This window comes from Coturnix japonica, chromosome 3 (assembly GCF_001577835.2).
Source record: "Coturnix japonica isolate 7356 chromosome 3, Coturnix japonica 2.1, whole genome shotgun sequence".
Lineage (NCBI taxonomy): Eukaryota > Metazoa > Chordata > Aves > Galliformes > Phasianidae > Coturnix > Coturnix japonica.
In genome coordinates this window covers 2,154,553-2,173,292 of record NC_029518.1, presented here as the reverse complement: position 1 = coordinate 2,173,292, position 18,740 = coordinate 2,154,553, and the positions used below count along the sequence as shown (strand labels likewise).

Below are 18,740 nucleotides of genomic sequence, written 5' to 3'. Positions count from 1 at the left end.
AGATAGAATTTGGAAAAGCTCTTTCCAGCCTCACGGCCACCAAAATATGTAAGAGACAGCTGAAACCCTCAGGGTGAACTAGTTCCACCTCCCAGGTAAACAGCAGACTGGAGGCTTGTCCCAAGGATTTCACCTTCCTTCCTACCTGGCAAAACTTGCAAAAGGTTTTAGATGCTTTTAAGATGAAAGTTTATATTTTGTTGTATATCCGCAATAGCTGTGGGCACAATCAGAAGAATGAGGAAGGCATAGCTTTGGGTGAGGACTGATGGATAACAGAGCTAACATTTCTTTCTGGAAAACATGCGTTGCACTGTCCTCACCAGAGGGCAAGAGTAATGCTGCTTGAATTCTGTTGTATCCTCATAATGTTATGGTGAATTGCCACTTAAAAAGCAAATAGCTAGACAAAGAGTAACTAAGTGAGGAACGGTTCAGTAGAGCTGGGTCATGAGGATGTTTTTCCATCTTTGGAATAAATCTGAAAGCAATTTTATTCTGCCTATGCAGACTTCCATCTTCTGTTTCTGTCCTGTTACGAGGTAAAAACTGGCTTTTGACTTTTGTCTGGACTGTTCCACAGAGAGGTACAAACAGTACTGAGAGCACCCTGGATTTGCAGACTTTTCCAATAATGCTCTCTATTAAATGAGCCATACCCAGTTTTGGAATACTCCTGGGCTTGGCAATTCCTGCAGGTAGAGCTCCATGTTGTCTGAAAAATAACATTCTAAAATACTGCCCTGGTGATGGTGGTGATGTGTGATAAATGGTCAGCTTGACTGACACGTACTGGATTGATGTTGGTCTGTGACATTATTCAGACAGTGTCTCGGTTCATCTGAGTTTCTGAACCTCTTTCTGCATCTGGCTGTATGTCCCACTGAGGGTGTGGGTTCCGTTCATTTACCTTATCTTGCATTTTAATGGTTTCACAATGTTCAGCGTGCTAGTTGGCACCGCAGCTTTGATAGGGATGAGGGAAAATCCCTTTTGCTTTCCACAGTCAAATAAGTCAGGAACTGTTGCCTGCACTTGCTCCTCGAGGAACACAACTTGTTTGCTGCCTGCTTGCAGGTCTTCCTCACGCTGACTTTTAGCCCTATCTCAATATTGGCCTCCCTCCTTCCCAGATAATTACTTTTCCTCCGTAGGGAGCAGTGTACATTAATATAGAACCCAAACCACACGAGCCTTCCACCCAGATTCCCACAGCTCCTACATCTTTTTCCCTTGCTCCTCTCCATGGCTGCTCTTGGCCCTTTCCCTTGCAGCCCTGGCTCCATGGCCGTATACAGGAATGTATATTCCTGTCATCGGTTCCCACAGTGGGTTTCTTGCTGGTTACAGCAACGCGTCTGGTGCTGCAGCAAAACAATTATTTAAATGGTTGGAAGTGTCGACATGCAGCCTAATATCTAAAGCTATGGATCCTCTTGTTAATGGTCTGATGGGATAGTCTCCCAAGGGCAAAAACGCATGATATGCAATATATTAATTAAGCTAGCAGAACATGTAAAAGGAGAATAAAGTATAGAGACTTCAGGGCTTCTCTTTACAACGAAACACAGAGGGGGTGAAGCTGGGGCTGGCTGCATGGGCAGACCCATCCACATGGGGCTGCAGTTGGCTCTACACCTGCCATGCCACTACTCCCCATCTGGAGAGTGACCGCTGCTCAGCAGGAGTTCTGGGCCTCTCCCACGGGTGCTCCTGCTTTGTTAGTGTTGTCTCCAAACAAGTTCTCGGGGGCTTTGGGTTTGAACTTAAAAAGCCAAGCTGGGATTGATCAGAGTTCAGAACAATGGCATAGTCAGCACTTCAAAGAATTGGGCAAGGAAAAGCTGAGTTGTTAGTTTGTTTGATCAGTTCCTGCTATTCTGAAAGACTAGAAAGGGGCTAGAAATGGGTGTCTGGTGGTGGTTGTATTTGTTCTGAACTTGGAACTAAGCTATACTACCTGCAGGTATCGAAAGACAAGATTTTCCATCATGATTTCACCAAAAGAAAAACCCTAAAACTCAATTTTCTTAACCCTTCTAAAGCAGCGTTGGGTGCTCATGCAGTTTTGCCATTGTTCACCCTGTGTCTTGGGCTGAAAGCTTTTATCATAGATTAAATAACAAAAGCTTTAACTCAGGTGCTGAATGAGAGCATACTATTGTCATAATATTAACTTCACCTTTATCTGAAGAACTCACAGTGCTAAATCTGGAGAGAAAGCAGGATATAATTTCTGCTTTATCAGCTGGAGAAGGGAAAACTAAATTGCATTGTGCACATGCTGAAATCTCACACCTTCTGAATAAAGCACTTTGAGAAAATCCAAAGGCAATGGAAGCACAACTTAGGGGGGAAAAGAAAGGTCCAACTTCGAATTCTCAAGGGATTGTAGTCTGGATTTAATAAATAGATAATTTTAAACTAAACTGTTAAATTCAGCTGAACGCGTTGATTTAACAGCTTCATATGTCTTTTTGTAGAACCCGGCTTTCAGTTTTTGATGTGTAATTAAGGCATTTGAATGGTGAGGTTGCCTAAGGCCATTGCAGAGTTAACTAAAGTGTTCAGATGGAGACATGAGTGGTTTGTGTTTCTGCGGAGAGCTTCAGCAACAAGTATGAGGACGTTATAGCTGACGTGCAATGGGTTTGCTAAGTGGTGCCGTGTGCTTTGACAGAAGTAGCTCCCTGCTTACAGAATTATGTTCTCCCAGATGTCTTATTCCCATGTGTATATCAAGTCTGTTTCAAATAACACAGTACCTTAGATTTAGGAGTGATGACTTCTCTATTTTTTGCTTGAGTTTGGAAGAAGGAGTCAGTGTGTTGCTTCACTCTGAATCTGGAGTAACTGTCTGGAGGACCTTAAGCGTATTTGTTACTCTGGTTTAAGTCTGAGGAATGGAGAAGGTTTATCAAGGATTGCCTCTTCTTATTCTTCCCTACGTGTTCTATCCCCATTTAGATGTTAATTCAGTGTAACAAGGAATATTTGTCTCATCATCACAGTTGTGCGCGCTGATTTGAATCACCGGCAGGACTGGCAAAGCACTTTCTGACTGTGTTGTTGTATACGTATGTTCTAGTATTAGAAATCACAGCAAAGAACTCATTTTGCTCTTTCTGAAGGAGCTGGCAGTGTGTCTGTATGGTGGTGGAGTAGCAGTGTTTATAAAACAACTTTCCAGGGCTGACTGTCAAAGAAAATGAAAAATTGCTTTCCTGATTCTGTAAATTTTCTTCCCCAGAAGCAGTGAAACCATAAATCAGTGCTGCTGGCAGCTAATTGCTGAGCACTGACATGCTTCAGTCAAGTGGGGGCATCGTTGGTCTTTCACAACTAGGCAATATGACCAGAACTGCTCTAATTTATAAAATATCACTCTATTTTAACCCTAATTTGGGGACTCTCTAGCTGTAAGGTGTGCAAGTAGCATATTTGTGTGTATGTGCTTTTCTGGTGGAAAAATAAGGGGGCCAGATTTTGCTCTCTGATTCAGACTTTGGATTTGTGTCAGGCAAATAACTCTGTTCAATTTCATCTGAGAAGTTTTGCAAGTGACTTTATTTTTGTGGTGAAATGAGGCCGTGTTTCTTGAAAGCATCGGCTGCAATTACTGAGTTCTCTGCTGAATTCAGTGGTGAATGACAAACACTTGAAATAAAACGGTTTTTGTATTTTATTCCATTGTAATTCTTCTATTGTGTGGACAGGAATATTGCTCAAAGTGTCAGAATACTTTACTATTAACCTGTTAGCTGATGGTCTTTGTGAAAAGCCACCTCTGATACAGTGCGGTCAGAGCTTCCTTTCTTATTCTGAAACCTACTCATCTGTGAGGTGAAACTGCGTGGTGGTGGCTGCAGCCCTGGGGCTGTAAATCCTTGTATGGAACTCCACAGCATAGGAGGATGTGGCAGATTGGACCCCGTGCCACCATAGCTGGGGATCCCATCACGATCCGTGTGCCCACGTCCTTCGGAGCTGAGGGCAGCGGCGGGGGAGAACAACTTGCTGTTTGTGTCTTTTGCAAGTTGCAGACAGCTGTGTGGGACATCACCTCACATCAAAGGAGTCTGATCATCCGGTTAGGCCAATTAATGTTAATTCTCATCTTCCATTAAATTCTTTTCTCTTTTTTCTTTCTCTCTCTCTTTTTATTTTTCCAGCCGAGCCCAATACCGAGTCCCGTCCTGGGGAGGAAGCCAAATGCGAGTCAGTCCCTGCTCGTGTGGTGCAAAGAAGTTACAAAAAACTATAGGGGAGTGAAAATCACCAATTTTACAACATCGTGGAGAAACGGGCTCTCTTTCTGTGCAATACTGCATCACTTTAGACCAGATCTCATGTAAGTTGCGTGCTTTCTGCCTGCATAAGCTAACTCTGATAGAATTATACAACATAGAACCTTGCAGGAAAAGCAAATGTCCGTTCGTTTCAGGTACAGATCTGTTTTGCCCCTTCCTTTTTAAAAGAGAAACAGTCCTTTCTACAAAAGCGGGCTGAGGAATGCTCCAACTTGCCGACCTCTCTGCTTCTCCCCTTGTTGCCCAAACAACTGTTTCTCCCCTCAACGTGATTTGTTTTTTCTTCTCTCTAATCTTACACAAAGAACTGACTTCAAGATGATTATGAAAATTGTGCCAGTGTTGAAATGAGATGAGAGAAATAAGCCCGTAGCTCTTTGTACTCTGACAAGGAGAGATTACCTCCTGGTAAATTTGGTTGTCAAGGCCAGCCTTCAGCCCCTGCCTTAACTTCTTTTTGAGATGGAAAGCTCCGGGCAATGAAACGTGTCATCGGGGCTTGTTTGTTTATTTATTTATTTATCCCTTTAATTTTCCACGCTATTAGTTTTGTTGATTGAATTGCTGTGAAATTGCTAGTTACTGTATGATATTATTGCATGTCAAATTTTTTTAGATTCGGTTTGTTTTTCAAACTGCTGCTTTTATCAAATACTGTACATAACCCACTGTGCCATTTTCTCCCTCAGTGACTACAAGTCCCTGAATCCTCAAGATATTAAAGAGAACAACAAAAAGGTAAGAACTGCCAGGAAGAAAAAACAAACAAACAAACAAAAAAAACAACAACAAAAAGAAAACCAACCAGACGTAGCTTCAATTTTGGCTTCGCTGCAGGTTTTTATTAATTTTGGGAAAGTGAGGTTGTTTTGTAAGGTCAGAACTGCAGCTCACAGAAGGTATTCAGCCTCCTGTGGCTCAAATCGGATGCATTATTGACTCCAGTTTGCCGTGGTCTTTAACATTCACCACAAGTGCAAGGCTGGCATTAGGCTTTAATATTTCTACAGCCTACATTAACTGCAAAAGCAGAGGGAAGGGATGGGCAGCATTTTGTGAGCATTTCTCCTATTTGATTTCAATCACACTCATAATTTAAAAAAAAAAAACCAATAAGAAATAAAGAAATGGAACTGTTCTCAGATGTGCTGTATGAGATCTAATTTTTCTTAATCGGGCTCTGTGTATCAGTCACAGTCAGTGTTGCATTTGTGGTGAATTTTGCATTTCTAAAGCTGGAATTTTACACCTATCTTGAGACTGTAGAGCTGTGAGAGACAGCAGGTGCAGAACCTGTGCTTTTCTGCAGCAGGGAAAGTTTAGGTTGAGAAGTGCTGGGGCTTCATTTGGCAAACAGTCCCAACTGCTTGCAGAGTGCTTGTAGCACCGTACACCGTACACCTCCATGGCGCAGAGATAGGAAATATTTCTCTGGAAGACGCAGCAACTTATCTGGGGAATCGCCAGAAGGCCTTTATTTCCATTCCTGATTTTAGATACGTTGCAAACTTTGGGATTTTCACATGCCTGAGTTTGGCCCTAAGGACATGTAGAAACGATCATTTTCACGTGGGTCGCTGATAGTAACGTGGTTCCTGAAGATCGTCTGATACTTGTTTTTAAGTGCCCTTCTTCTCCGCGCTGTGACTTTACTTCTGTCCTGCTTTAATCTTGCTGGCATGCGCAGGGAGGAAGGTTTGATATATTTTGAGTAACTGGATGATGTTCTATACTACATAGAAAATATAACTAAAGAACTTTAGATTGTGGATATGTGGAATTTCTGAAAGTGCTTTATTGAAGTTCATTTGTGTTTAGGGTAATTATGTTTTACTGTGTCTGAACACTTACCCATTAGCCAGAAAGTTACATGGTAAAACAGTGGTTAAGTGTTATGGATAATGAAATATCCCCAAACTGCTCTTATCTAATGAGTGATTTGCCCAATGATATCCTCTCCATAGTAATACAGGGTCTTGTGATGACCTGAGTGGATTACCCGGGACATCACAGCGTTGTCTGTGACTGTGTGGTTTTGTACTTCAAGTTTCATTGGTTGTACAGGCTAATTAAGCTAGATTTTAACAAAAGAAAAGAGTAGATTGTTAATTAAAAACGTTAGCGGTGCGATCAGTCATCTTTTCTTTATGAAACTGTGATGGCAAACGGGGAACTTCGTAACCCGTCTCTCTAGCAGGATCTCGTTGCAGTCCTGAAGGAGCTATGATTGTTGTTATTGTGCAGTATTTCCTTTCATCACTCCGCAGCCCTCTGCCTGACAGCTACATTGAGTATCTCGGTTGCTTCCTGCAGATTTATTTCCTGGTCTCACACAGTTCTGCCCGATAACCCCACGTGCCCTCGATGGGAGTGAACGCAGCGCTGCCAACAATGGCTGCCTGTAAATTCCATGCAGATATGGAGCACGTGTGACAGCGATTCCTCCTCACCAATTAAAATAACATCTGTGGGTGAATAGGACAGTTTTCTTTGTCTGAAGCATCTCTTTTTTTTCCCCTCCTGGGATAGGAGCTAAGAGGTGGCTGTGACCGTAAATTAAGTGTTAACCTGTAAGAGTGTGTCTTGCAAAAGTGTGTGACCTGGTTTGTATTTAAGAAGAAAAAATAAAAGAGAGAGAGAGAGAAAAAAAGGAAATATTAAGAAAGAACTTCTATGGTATAATTGCTGTGCATAATTTCACATTGATTCCAAAAAGCCCATCGCTGGGGTTTCTTTATAATACACACAAGTCATTTGCCAAAGTGGTGCTGCCAGCAGCACTGAATCAAGAAGGGCATTTACCTGTGACATCTGATCCAGGCTGGGATGTCAGTGCGTTATGTAATTGGGAAGTGGCTGGGAACTGCCTGGGTGCTCCTGCTGATGGATCGCAACTGACGGCTGTCAGTCCATGGGCAGGAAATTAAAAACGCTTCATCCAGAAGCACTAAATAGGTTCAGTGTCCTGACTATTCCAGTATGTACAACTATCTCTCTTAAAAAAAACACACAACAGAAAACTTGTGTTTTTGGTGCATTGTGCTCATTGCAATTTCTGATTTCAGGAACAAAAGAGAAACCGGGGCTACCTCTGAGAAAATTAAAGTCATTGCTGTGCAGTGAGTGATAGGTTCTCAGCTGGTTGTGGTTCTACTTAAATCTCCTGTGTACCTGACTATACCCGTATAATCTTCCCAATTACATTATCCAACTTTTAAATTTTATTTTATTTGTCTGCTTCCATTTGACCCTTAGTAAATCTCAACAATCAGTTTGTTACACTTATGGCACACTGGTTCTCAAGGGCAGAAATGTTTCATATTGCTTGTAACATGTTGTGTGCTTGGAAAATGCAAGTTGCTGAATGGCACAAGGCTGGGACTTACTGGGGCTGAAAGGGTGGGACATTGAGTACGGTCCTAATAATGAACTCCTACTTTTAATTACTTCATCTTGAAGTAGATTCATCAGTAGTACTTCATCATGAAGAAGATCCTTTCATTTGAATGATTGCTGTTTGGAGATGTTGATATATATTCTGAATATTCAATTGGCACATCCAGTTTCAAGGTGCCTTTGATGGTGTTTTTTTCCAGTTATTGACCATTTTCCACGCGATTCCTCAATGCATTTGAACTTGAGTGATCACCTTCACAAAATGTACCATTTCATAAGGAAGGAATCATTTTATATCATACATTTAAACAGAAGAAGGTAGAGTTACAGGGTTAGTGCTGGATTAGAAGTGGCGTTGTCTCCTCACCTTTAAGCTGGCAGCCATGTTTTATATCAGGTGCTTGTGATCACATCCACAGTTTGATTCCACAAAATGGTAAGCACACATTAAATGGTGTGTGTGGGAGTTGCTAGTTGGCCTCGGTAGGATCAGACAGGGACGTGGCTAAACACGCGTGTAAACATTTGCAAAATCAGGGCTGAGGTATGCCTCTGTTTAACCAAGTGTAATTTGACTTGGAAAATGCTTTCTCATGCTCTGTTGATGCCACGTTTCAAACTAGTTACCAACCAGTAAGAAACACTAGGCATTTGTCAACACACTGGAAAGTCAAGAAGCTCCCGGGTTCCTAGCAGCCATCAGACACGGCCATGGACACGTGCAGCATCTGATTGCTATTTATAGCACCAGTGGCTGTAAAGCATTTGCATGCCCATCTAGATACCTAGTGCACTTCAAAAGCAGCTGAGCGAGAATGTGCATTGGCCAGACTGGCAAGGAGAGGGATGAGAAAGAAGTGTCTGGTGTCTTGAAGTTTGTGTTAACCCCAAGTGTCCCAGCAGAACCGAGCTGCCTGTAGGTGTGATTTGGAGCTCCACCAAGGGGAGTGGTCCTTTTTGGTTGCTTCTTCTGCTGCAGTGTCACCACTTTGAGCAGGTGCCTTTTCTAACAGCTCTGAAACACTTGTCCCCTCCTACGCTTTGCAGACTCTGGGAAATAAGCCTGGGATTTCGTTTGATTAGCACGTAAATAACAAGTGTATGAAAGTGTTCGGGTCACATTACATCTATGGGCTTTTGATACTGTGGACTGCTAACCCAAGCCTATATTCTTTCATTCCTGAAATGCCAACTCCCACTGTCCTCAGTGAGGGGCAGCAGGTTATTTATGGCACTCCGTCAGCTCTGACCCACTTAGTGAGTCATGCAGCAAACCCTGGTGCTGCATCCATTCTGCAGACTGGCATGAATATCTTGCTCTGCTTCCCAAGGCAACCTGTTGGGGGTGAGTGTCCATCCATCCTTAGGCTGCCCACCTACAGACCCATTCTTTCCCTGTTCTTCTGCTCTGTCTGGAGCTTCCTATCAGCAAATACAACATCTGTGTTTTTTGCTGCTGCTCCTACTCTTATCAAAGCATAGCTCCTCTCTTACAAATGGCATGGCCATCTCTCTTAGTTAGCTATCCCATAAATGCGATTCCTCACCAAAGATCAGCAGTGAACATTGGCTGCCATGAAAGGGAGTGCTCTGAAAACCTAAAAGATATGAAATTGCAGTTAATTTCCCTCCTCTTTCTTGTCTCCAGCCTTCCAAAACTAAGTAAATAAAGGAAATTTTGTATAACCAGAGCAACGCTGAAGTCAGCAATATGCATTACTGTTTCCCTGCAAAAGGACAGGTTCCCTTCTGTGTCTTAAATTTAGGACCTTTTTTTGTTGGACAGGCTGATGGAGCAGCTGTTGGCATTTTGGAGCCTTGCAGAAGAGGGTGGGCAGGAGCTGCAAGGCTGCTGGGTAGGAGGAGTTGGGCTTCGCTAACAGGAGGCCTTCTGCAGCCTGCAGATGTAGTAATAATTAATTGTAAATTGAGAAACGGCTTCAATTCTTCAAAACTAGAAAAACCTGATGCACCAAGCCCACTCAGAACAGAAAGAATATGATCTGGCCTCTTAAACCAGAAGGCTTTCACTCTTCAGCTCCTACAAAGGAAAGTAAAGCATGAATGAAATAGACTCTTTTTTATAAATTTATGGTGAATTTACAGCTGAAGTTTTAAAAATGCATTTGTTTGCTGGACGATTTCTGTCCTGCATCACTCCATCTGTGACAGTGTTCTTTTGGGCTATCTGCACATACATTGTTTTTCATCAACACAAATCACAGCAATTACATGACCAATAGAAGGGAGAAGGTTGATCACCAGTGATAAAACCCAAGATGGATTAGTGTCATGTTTCTTCTATCTTTGCTCCTTATCTTAAAAAGCCATCCCTTGTTGCTTTTTTTTCCCCCTGTTCCAACTCTCACATTTTTTTTCCACTTGCTTGTTTCCTGCTGCTGGACTGAGAGCCAGTGAAGGTGCCATAGGAGACTTTCCTAATGCAGACACGAGGAGTTTTACACTGCACCTTCATGAACATCTTTTTAGTAACGAAAGTGGCAATAGTTTGAGTAACAAGATTTATTGTGGTATAGGAGCGTGCTGGGAGTATTGAGAGCAATGCTGTTTGGATGTCTTTGTGAGTCATATCCTCTTGATCTGCATTACTGTGAAGGTACCCCAGGAGATGTCTAGAATCCATCAGGGAAGGTTGCTGAGTTCAGATGGAGCCGTGCAATGAAAAATAGTAAATACCAGCCCACTGCAATGAAAGCAAAGGGATAAGTGGTAATAGAGGCAGTCCATACTGTTCCTGTAACACTGTAGCATGTTTGTTTACTTGAAATGTTACAACACGTAAGAAAGTGCTGTATTATAATCTCTGTTTTGCCTCTTTTTAAAGGCGTACGATGGGTTTGCCAGCTTAGGAATATCCCGATTGCTGGAGCCTTCTGACATGGTTCTGTTGGCAATCCCCGACAAGCTGACCGTTATGACCTATCTCTATCAAATACGGGCTCATTTCTGTGGCCAGGAATTGAATGTGGTTCAAATAGAAGAGAACAGCAGTAAAAGCACATATAAAGTGGGTAACTACGAGACAGACACCAACAGCTCTGTGGACCAGGAGAAGTTCTACGCAGAGCTGAGCGACCTGAAGCGGCAGCCTGAGCTGCAGGTGCCGGATGGCGGCCTGGCAGACTTTGCCTCTCAGGATGACTCCGTGTTTGTGAATGACAGTGGGGTCGGGGAATCTGAAAGCGAGCATCAGACTCCCGATGACCACTTAAGCCCAAGCACAGCTTCCCCTTCCTCTCGCAGGACTCGAAGTGACACAGACCCGCAGAAGTCCCAGCAGAGCTCTGGAAGGACTTCTGCCTCTGAAGAAGTTGGGAAGTGCAGCAGTACGGATACTACACAAGCACAGCCCATGGTGGGAAAAAAGAAATTGCTGAAAGCTGACACTTTAGACTTAAGTGACTTGGCACATGTCAGTGATCAAAAAGAGGATGCATCTCCCACGATTGCTTGTGAAGATATCGACAAAAAACGACACCAGAGTTCAGACAACACCATTGGCTTCTCAGAACAAGAAAAGCTGGGACATTTGGGATCCCCAGAGTGCATGAGAGAAGATCCTGGACCGCATGGCATGAAGCCAAGTTTATCTCCTACTTCTAACCTTGGATACTTTTATAATAAGGATGTGGATATTGCAAAGAAAACATGTGCTTCTCCGAGGCAAGCCGAATCTGATTCTGACAGCGATGCCAGAATGACTTCAAATCATGCAGATCCAGCTGCAAAGACAGCCCAGGTAAGAGACTGCAACTTTCTGTGTGCCTGTGAGTCAGCACGGGGATTCTGTTTGAGTTGTCCCCCCGTGGTAAGGTGGGTAGTGCAGGCTGTCATTGATGGGCAGTAGGTGTTTTGACAAGTCTGTGATGCTGAAAAAGCCATTCAATGAAAAATGAACTTACAGGCCTCGTCCTAGCCCCTGAGAGTGGCAATGCCTTTCTTTGAAATATTGCATCCTACAGCATAACTCTCCCAAAAAATACAAAAATAAATAAAAAACAGACTTATTCGTTCATTGAGCCATATTCAAAAAATGTCAGTTTTTAATGACTTGAAATATCCAAACATATTTCCAAATCTTATCTGAGAAACCACACGGCCTTGTGAACGTAGTCTGTGATGGTGAGGTAGAAACTCCAGAATACTAAATCATGCTGTTCACTGAATGGCCTCAGGCATGTTTCTTAACCACAATATCATTTTCCTTTCTATAAAGATAAAAAGTATATGCCCACCTACCTTGCAGATTTATTGTGAGGATGAAAGTTGAATATTATACAAATACTGAGCATTATCAGTAAATAGTATCATCACAAAAATATGTAAAAAATTTTATCAACCCTGTTTACAAAAATCCCAATTTTACCCCGAGAAGACCTTTCTTTAGTCTTAGCTTGGTTTGGCTTTGTGCCATTAGTTGTGATAAGAGAAGAATACAGCCAGTCTCTTGGCATTGTAGATTGCTTCAAACATTCTTACATTTTTCCCCAAGTAAGCACCACGAGGATTTGTTTTATTGCAAGAGAAGCAGCCCACAGATGGGTGATAGTGGCCAAATATTACTTGCAGAGCCAGCTAATTTCTTTCCTTTAATCACTGGAGCCTCGTGACATTTGCCTTCTTCAACCTTGAGTATCAGATGAGAAAGGAATGATGTGACCCCACATGGAAGACGAAGTCATGCAGCAGGGAGGGACGGGATCTGTTATGAGACTTTCACATGCAAGGTTGTAGGACAAGATGGCTCTAGAGACTTTTCCCTGTTATTCATCCCCTGTGTGTCTGTACATCGTAATGAAATCTCAGATGTCTCAGTCTTAAACTTGAAAGCTTGCTCGTTGTTGCTTAGTCTCGACTGTTTCAGTTTCCACATGGTGGAGGAAGAGCACAACCTGCAGTGTCTCTTCCAACTCCAGCCCATGTAAAGGGATAGATTTCCCAGAATCTTCACTGTTGGGCTTCACTAAGAAGTCAGCACTTGGAAGTCTGGATGTGTGGAAGCTCATTTTGCCCGTGCAGATGTCCTCCTTCCATTACTTCTGCTCTGCAGGGTCATCAGTCACATGCAGGGAGGAGGGGCTTTCATTAAATATGAAGTAGAAACAGATATTGTTGCAGGTTGTTTTCCCTTGTACCCAGCCTCTTTGTGTTCAGTTTAAGTTAGAAATGAATGATACCCATATAAGTAGCCAACGAAGCATTCTATTTACATACATATTAAAGTAAATAAGTAAACACATAGCACATTTAACATGGTTAGCTTCCATGAAACCAATTATTTTTTTTTCCACAGTTGCAGTTTAGAGGCATTAAACGTTGATAGAAATTAAGTTTTAAGGGGAAGGGAGAGAAATCTATTTACATTATAAAGGCCTGTGAGTTTTGTTTTAATTTTACGTTTTGATTATCGTTACTTTTCATTTCTGTAGAGCGCTCTGTCACCTCACGAAGCTATAATCCTTGTGACTCCTGATCTTTATTATATAGGAAGGCTCCTGGCTACTAGCTACTGTGTAAATGTTAAGTACCCTGAGGCTACCCTGCTGTTAATTATATTTCTTTATTTTTAAGCAACGAATGTTGTCAAGACAGGAAGAACTTAAAGAACGGGCAAGAGTTCTGCTTGAGCAAGCAAGAAGAGATGCAGCTTTAAAGGCAGGGAATAAGCAGCTAACCAATACGATCATCCCAGCCCGCAATAAGCAGCTGAATGATGTAAGAACCTTTGGCCAGTGTGGCAGTTTACATTGCTTAAATTTCCTGTACACGTTGATGTTTTTGTGGGAAATGCATTTGCAGAATCATTCTTTTCCATGCCGCGTCCTGGTGCTCTGGTGAGTCGCGCGCCCTCCGTGCACCTTCAAAGCCTGTTTATCCTGCAGGCTGATGCCTGACACTGCACTGGAAGCAGAGGTCTGGGAGCACCTTCTTTGATTGGCACTGCAGCTTCTAATGGGACGAGAAACAAAAGTTACTTGTTAAATGATAGTGAAGTAATTTATGCTGTTTTTCATTACTTCTCTTTTTTTCACTTAATGTAAATGTGTTTCCCAAGTCTGTGATGTCAACTGCTTGCTGCTTCCTAAGTGTTACCGCAGTGAATGAGGCAGCTCATGACAGTCTTGTAAAAGAGTTGATGGAACAATTCCTTTTTATCATGAAAGTTGATTATGCTGGTGAGGTGGGAAAGCGGAGCTGGGGAATGAGCTCCAGTGTGGAAGCAGCTCTGGTTGCACCTCCGTTGGCCTCAGTGGTGACCTGGAAGGATGAGTACTCTCTGGAGATGAAAGGCAATTAATTTTTATGCAAACCTTCGCAATGTGGGTTTTGTGATTCTAACTATTGTGTAGTAGAGGCTGTACTGGCAACTAAGAATGCAAATGTAACTGAAAAATAATGATACAGAGAAAGGCTGGAGTTTTTACTGCTTTGCATCTTTGAGAGGCCGGTCCTGAGGGACACATTCTGCTTCTTATATAAATGGGATCTCGCAATCAGAAAATGAAGACAATGATTTACACATCTTATTTCACTCTCAGCTATCTTGGGTCCATGCTGGACATTTTGTTTCCATCAATAATTCCCCTGCAAACTGCAAATATTTCTCTACTTCTTTTTTTTACCTTTTTCTGCAAAACATGCTCCCATCTGCATATGGACCTGACTTGTCTAATGATAGTATAATGATATATAAAAAGTGTCACAATTATTCCATGATGGACTGTTTTCTTCAGTAAGTCTGGCTTAGTATAAGTCTCGTATTGGATTTATTTCCTTCTTGGTTTAATTTAAACAGTTTTTCATATACCAAACAATGTTAGAGGAGGGATGCTGTCGGCAGCTACTTAAGCAGAATTAACTGTAGTAAAAGCTGCCCAACGTTTTCTTATTACTTTCAAAGTTTTATAACTTTGCAAGTACTCAATTGTTTGAGCTGAAATTTTCCATGACAGCTCTGTGCCTCGGGGTAATTTTGGGGTTCAGAAAAAAAAAATAATAATAAAAAGCAACCTATTCAACCGCTGCTCTGAATTAGGTTGGGTGGAGCATTGCTTTATCCATGTTCAAAATGTCTTATGGGGAAAAAGGTTCCATTCCCTTGAAAAGTCTGTTCAAAACAACCAAAGTTGGGTTAATAGCAGATCATTAGAGCCTTGAAATCCAGGGAAGTTTGCGTCGGTAGAAATGGTCTATATGGGCACAGAGCAGACTGAATGCCTTTTGCTGTTGCTCTCCTAGTGACCAGGGTCCATTCTGATGCAGATTGTAATACTGGAAAGCAGAACTTTCTCTCTTAGGCTCAAAGTCCTCCTGCTGATGTAATCTGAGCGGGAAGAAATGGAGCTACTGTGCAGGCATGCAGAGGAGAGATGCCTCAGGTAGATGGCAAGGAGGTAGATGGCAATGCAGACACAGACATAAATGAAAACAATGTCTAGGCTGTGAAAGCCAGCTCAATTGTGAGAGATAGGGACAGACCTTTCAGGATGAATCAGCCTTGTGCAGTTCAGGCATCTGGATTAGCCATAGGACCTCACTGCATTTGTTACAGAAGCTGCAAAAGAAATTAGGTGGAAGCCTGTAGAGAAGAGAAAGACTGTTTCTTCAGGCTGCCCTGTACAGTCAAAATGCTGACTTTGTGTTGGGGACTCAAACTCAACATATTCAAGTTGGCAGAGTCCTCAATTTCTGATTTCCAAACCAAGATTATTAGGGAATGACTTCTGGAAGTTTTGAATGCAGCTAGCTGTAGTCAAGTCAAGGAGAACCAGTATGAAGTGTTCAGACAAAGACCATACGGAATAAGAACCAGTGTGCAAGGATGTACAGCTGATGTAAATTCCATATATCCTGATTTTTGGTTTCTTGGCTTAGAAAGCTCAGTGTTCTCTTAATGCATTTCACTAGGAAAGATGCATCTGAAAGGGATTGTTATAAATGGATATGGGTATAATATTCGTATCTGATATATTGTATAAATGTGACACGTCATATGTGTCACATACATATACATACATGTATAGTATATGTTCTAGATGAGGGTGTATGTATGCATTAACATGACATTTTTGGAGCAGAAGTTTAAGGTGTTGAATTTGCTCATATATCTGTCAACTCACTCCCATTCTCCTCAGAATCACATACTGTCCCGCTCTGCTCTGCATTGCTGAGGACTCACCTTGAGCACTGTATGCAGCTTTGAGCATCACAAAATAAGAGAAGAGAAAGACTGTCTCTTCAGGCTGCCCCGTAGAGTCAAAATCTCTTGCTGACTTTGCAGTGTTGGGGATGTACCTCAAACACAACATATTCAAGTTGGCAAAGTTCTCCATTTCTGATTTCCAAATGAAGATTAGCAGGAACCGATTTCCGGATGTTGTGAATGCCTGTGGCTCTCAACCGTAGGGGCTGGGTTTGAGTGGTATTCTTTGAAGCCTGGGGCTGGGGTCAGTGATCCTTGTGGGTCCCTTCCAAGTACGGATCTTACATGATTCTGTAATTCTATGATTTCTCATTGTATCCCAAGCTGTATTCTCTTCCCCTTCTTTCCTCTCTCTATTTCAGCTGTCTCTCCTGTCCATTTCAACTGCCTTTCCTCTGCTTTTTACTTTCTCTTTCTTAATTCCTGCTTTCTTTAATCTTTCTTGCCTTAGACATATTCTCTCAGTGCCTTCTGCCCCGTAACCTCCCATCCTATCTTTAGTCCACTTGATTTAGTCCCATTGTTCTCAACTGTTTTCCTCTGTTTGTAGCGTATTAGCCCCTTTTCTCCCATTTTTTTTTTTTTTCACTCCTTGCTGCATGAGAGAAGTTTTTACACTGTTAGATCTGCTCCCTTAGTGCTTCTCAGGAACTCTTGAATCTGCAAAATGTATTCTTTCCAGCCTGTATAGAGGCTGCCTGTCTGTAAACCTGTAGACAGTTATTTAAGTCGAAGAGAAGGCTACATTGGTCAGAAATTGCTTGAAAGCATGTTCATGTCTTGGTAGGATTATAGGTATGTCCTTAAAATTGATGCAGCCTTTCGGAGACTGGAAAAATGAACTGAAAAGCTGTATGAGCAGACTAACAGACTTACTGATCCCCTTATGCATGCCATTTCTCTGGTCGATCTACAGACAGCTCAGTCTCTCTTCTTACTTTGTTGATGTAGATGTGCATGCAGGGACTCTTTCAGAGATGCTTTTGTCATTTCCAATCTGGTACAGCAGCTGTAGTCACTTAGCTTTTAACCAGGAGAGCATTTTTATTAGCTAACTCACTTCTGTTTAATGCCTCTCTTCTCGTGATGACCTACACAGTGCTGGGATGGACATAACCAGTCCTACCAGATGCTCTAAAGCATAAACTTGTGGTGATGGTTGCTAACAGCGAGTGCTTGCTTGGGATGAGACTGTGCTACCTACATGGTGAATTGGCAGCCAGAGAGGACCAAGACTGATGGGTTGTACTGAGGAGGTGCAGGGATTAAAGGTCTTTGCAGTGGGGAGTCCTCACTTCCAGAATGTGGAGTGGGATCTGTGGAGGCTGAATCTCAGCACAGCTGCACCATCAGCAAAAAATCTGTGAAGGCCAGTGGCAAAATGTTTGTCTTATTCACCTTTAATGACTGGTCCATGTAAAGAATGGAAATGTACTGCAGCTGTTGTTTACTCTGTAAACTCAAATGGCTATGGTTGTGGAGTCAGTATGATTACAGAGGATGGAATTAGGAGTTAAGAAATTCACAGGCAACTTTAATTAACCTCCTTTGTGTATATGCGTTATGATGCAGTCTTTAATTATGTGATTGTATACTATTTTCCCCAAAGCATTTGTGTCTCATTTAGCTCAGAGTATTGAGGTGATGGAGCAGGCTGTTTGTCCAGAGGACCTCCGTTCCTTTGGTAGGAAGGTGTACAGCAAGTGAAGCAGAGACTGCAGGGAGCAAGAGGATGAGGTCACGGCTTGAAAGAATTAAATGTAAGGTTGCCTTTGCCTCAGAGTTCCTGGTCAGTGCTGCTGAGTGTTCTGAACCACACTTCCTCCAAGCAGTCATTAATTGTGCATCCTTCCTTTTTTGAATGGCCATTTGAGGTGAAGGTTTAATTTGCAGATGAGCTTCCATGTCTGTCAGGGAAATCAATTGGAGCTGTGCTTTAGGCTTACAAAGGGCTGCATAAAGCTCAGAATGCTGAGAAAAGCAGGTAATGGACTTCCCAGAGTATGCGCTCAGTGTTAGATCCTGTTAGCTGTGTCTCTCCGTTTCAGTTCCCAGCCAAAGAAGAGGGTAATAACACCACCACAGGGTGCCGGGAGAGGAGAATGCCATTAATATTTTTAAGGCACTTAAATACTGTAATGATGAGTGCTGTAGAAAAGCCCTTGAAGAAATTAATAGTTCTGTCTATACAGCAAGATTTGAATATTGTATAGTAAAGAATGGTGCAACTTATTGATGAGTCTGTGTATTGAAAGTAAACCAGTATTGGACACTGCTGGGTAGAGCTCAGATCTAGGCTGAAGATGGGTGAGATTGGGGACAGTAAAAGGTCGTGCCGCAGCAAGACTCTTTGTGTCATCTCTGAAATGATGTGTCAAAGCCTCTTAACTGGTATCTGCAAGGCAGACAGCTCTAGCAGAGGATGCCAGATAGCATGGCATTCATGTGAGATGGTACTCCTCTAGGGAGATGTTGTGGTTGTCTTGCAGACGCAAACCAGTGATCACTTCTGAAGTTACTGTGATTTTGCACAAGCCAAGGATTTCTTCTTAGTGAATTTAGGTGCAGGACTGGGCCCTTCATATGGTCTTGGCCAAAGATGCTGAGTATTTAGGATCTAGTATTGGTTCTGGGATGCAGGAATGATATCTGCAGGGAGTTCCTCTGTCTTTTGCCTCCCATGAAAATAGTAATTCTTTGTTTACAATAGCATTGTAAGAGACTCCGTTTGTAAAACAAGTATTTAAAACCCATGAATGCTAATTGCAGGAGTGTTTTCAGAGAGCAGTCCTGACACTGCTGCTGCGCTC

At 42.3% G+C, this 18,740-nt stretch overlaps 1 protein-coding gene across 16 annotated transcripts in view; it reads left to right on the top strand.

The window, feature by feature from the left end:
- The window catches only part of EHBP1 (EH domain binding protein 1), a 185,121-nt gene that overhangs the window by 111,277 nt on the left and 55,104 nt on the right, over nucleotides 1-18,740 (top strand). For all 16 annotated transcript variants that reach the window (XM_015856563.2, XM_032443929.1, XM_015856565.2 and 13 more), the window contains 4 exons: nucleotides 4,173-4,351; nucleotides 5,000-5,048; nucleotides 10,552-11,466; nucleotides 13,299-13,442. In XM_015856563.2, coding sequence (XP_015712049.1) covers nucleotides 4,173-4,351; nucleotides 5,000-5,048; nucleotides 10,552-11,466; nucleotides 13,299-13,442 — 1,287 coding nt within the window. The remainder of the gene's footprint in view (nucleotides 1-4,172; nucleotides 4,352-4,999; nucleotides 5,049-10,551; nucleotides 11,467-13,298; nucleotides 13,443-18,740) is intronic.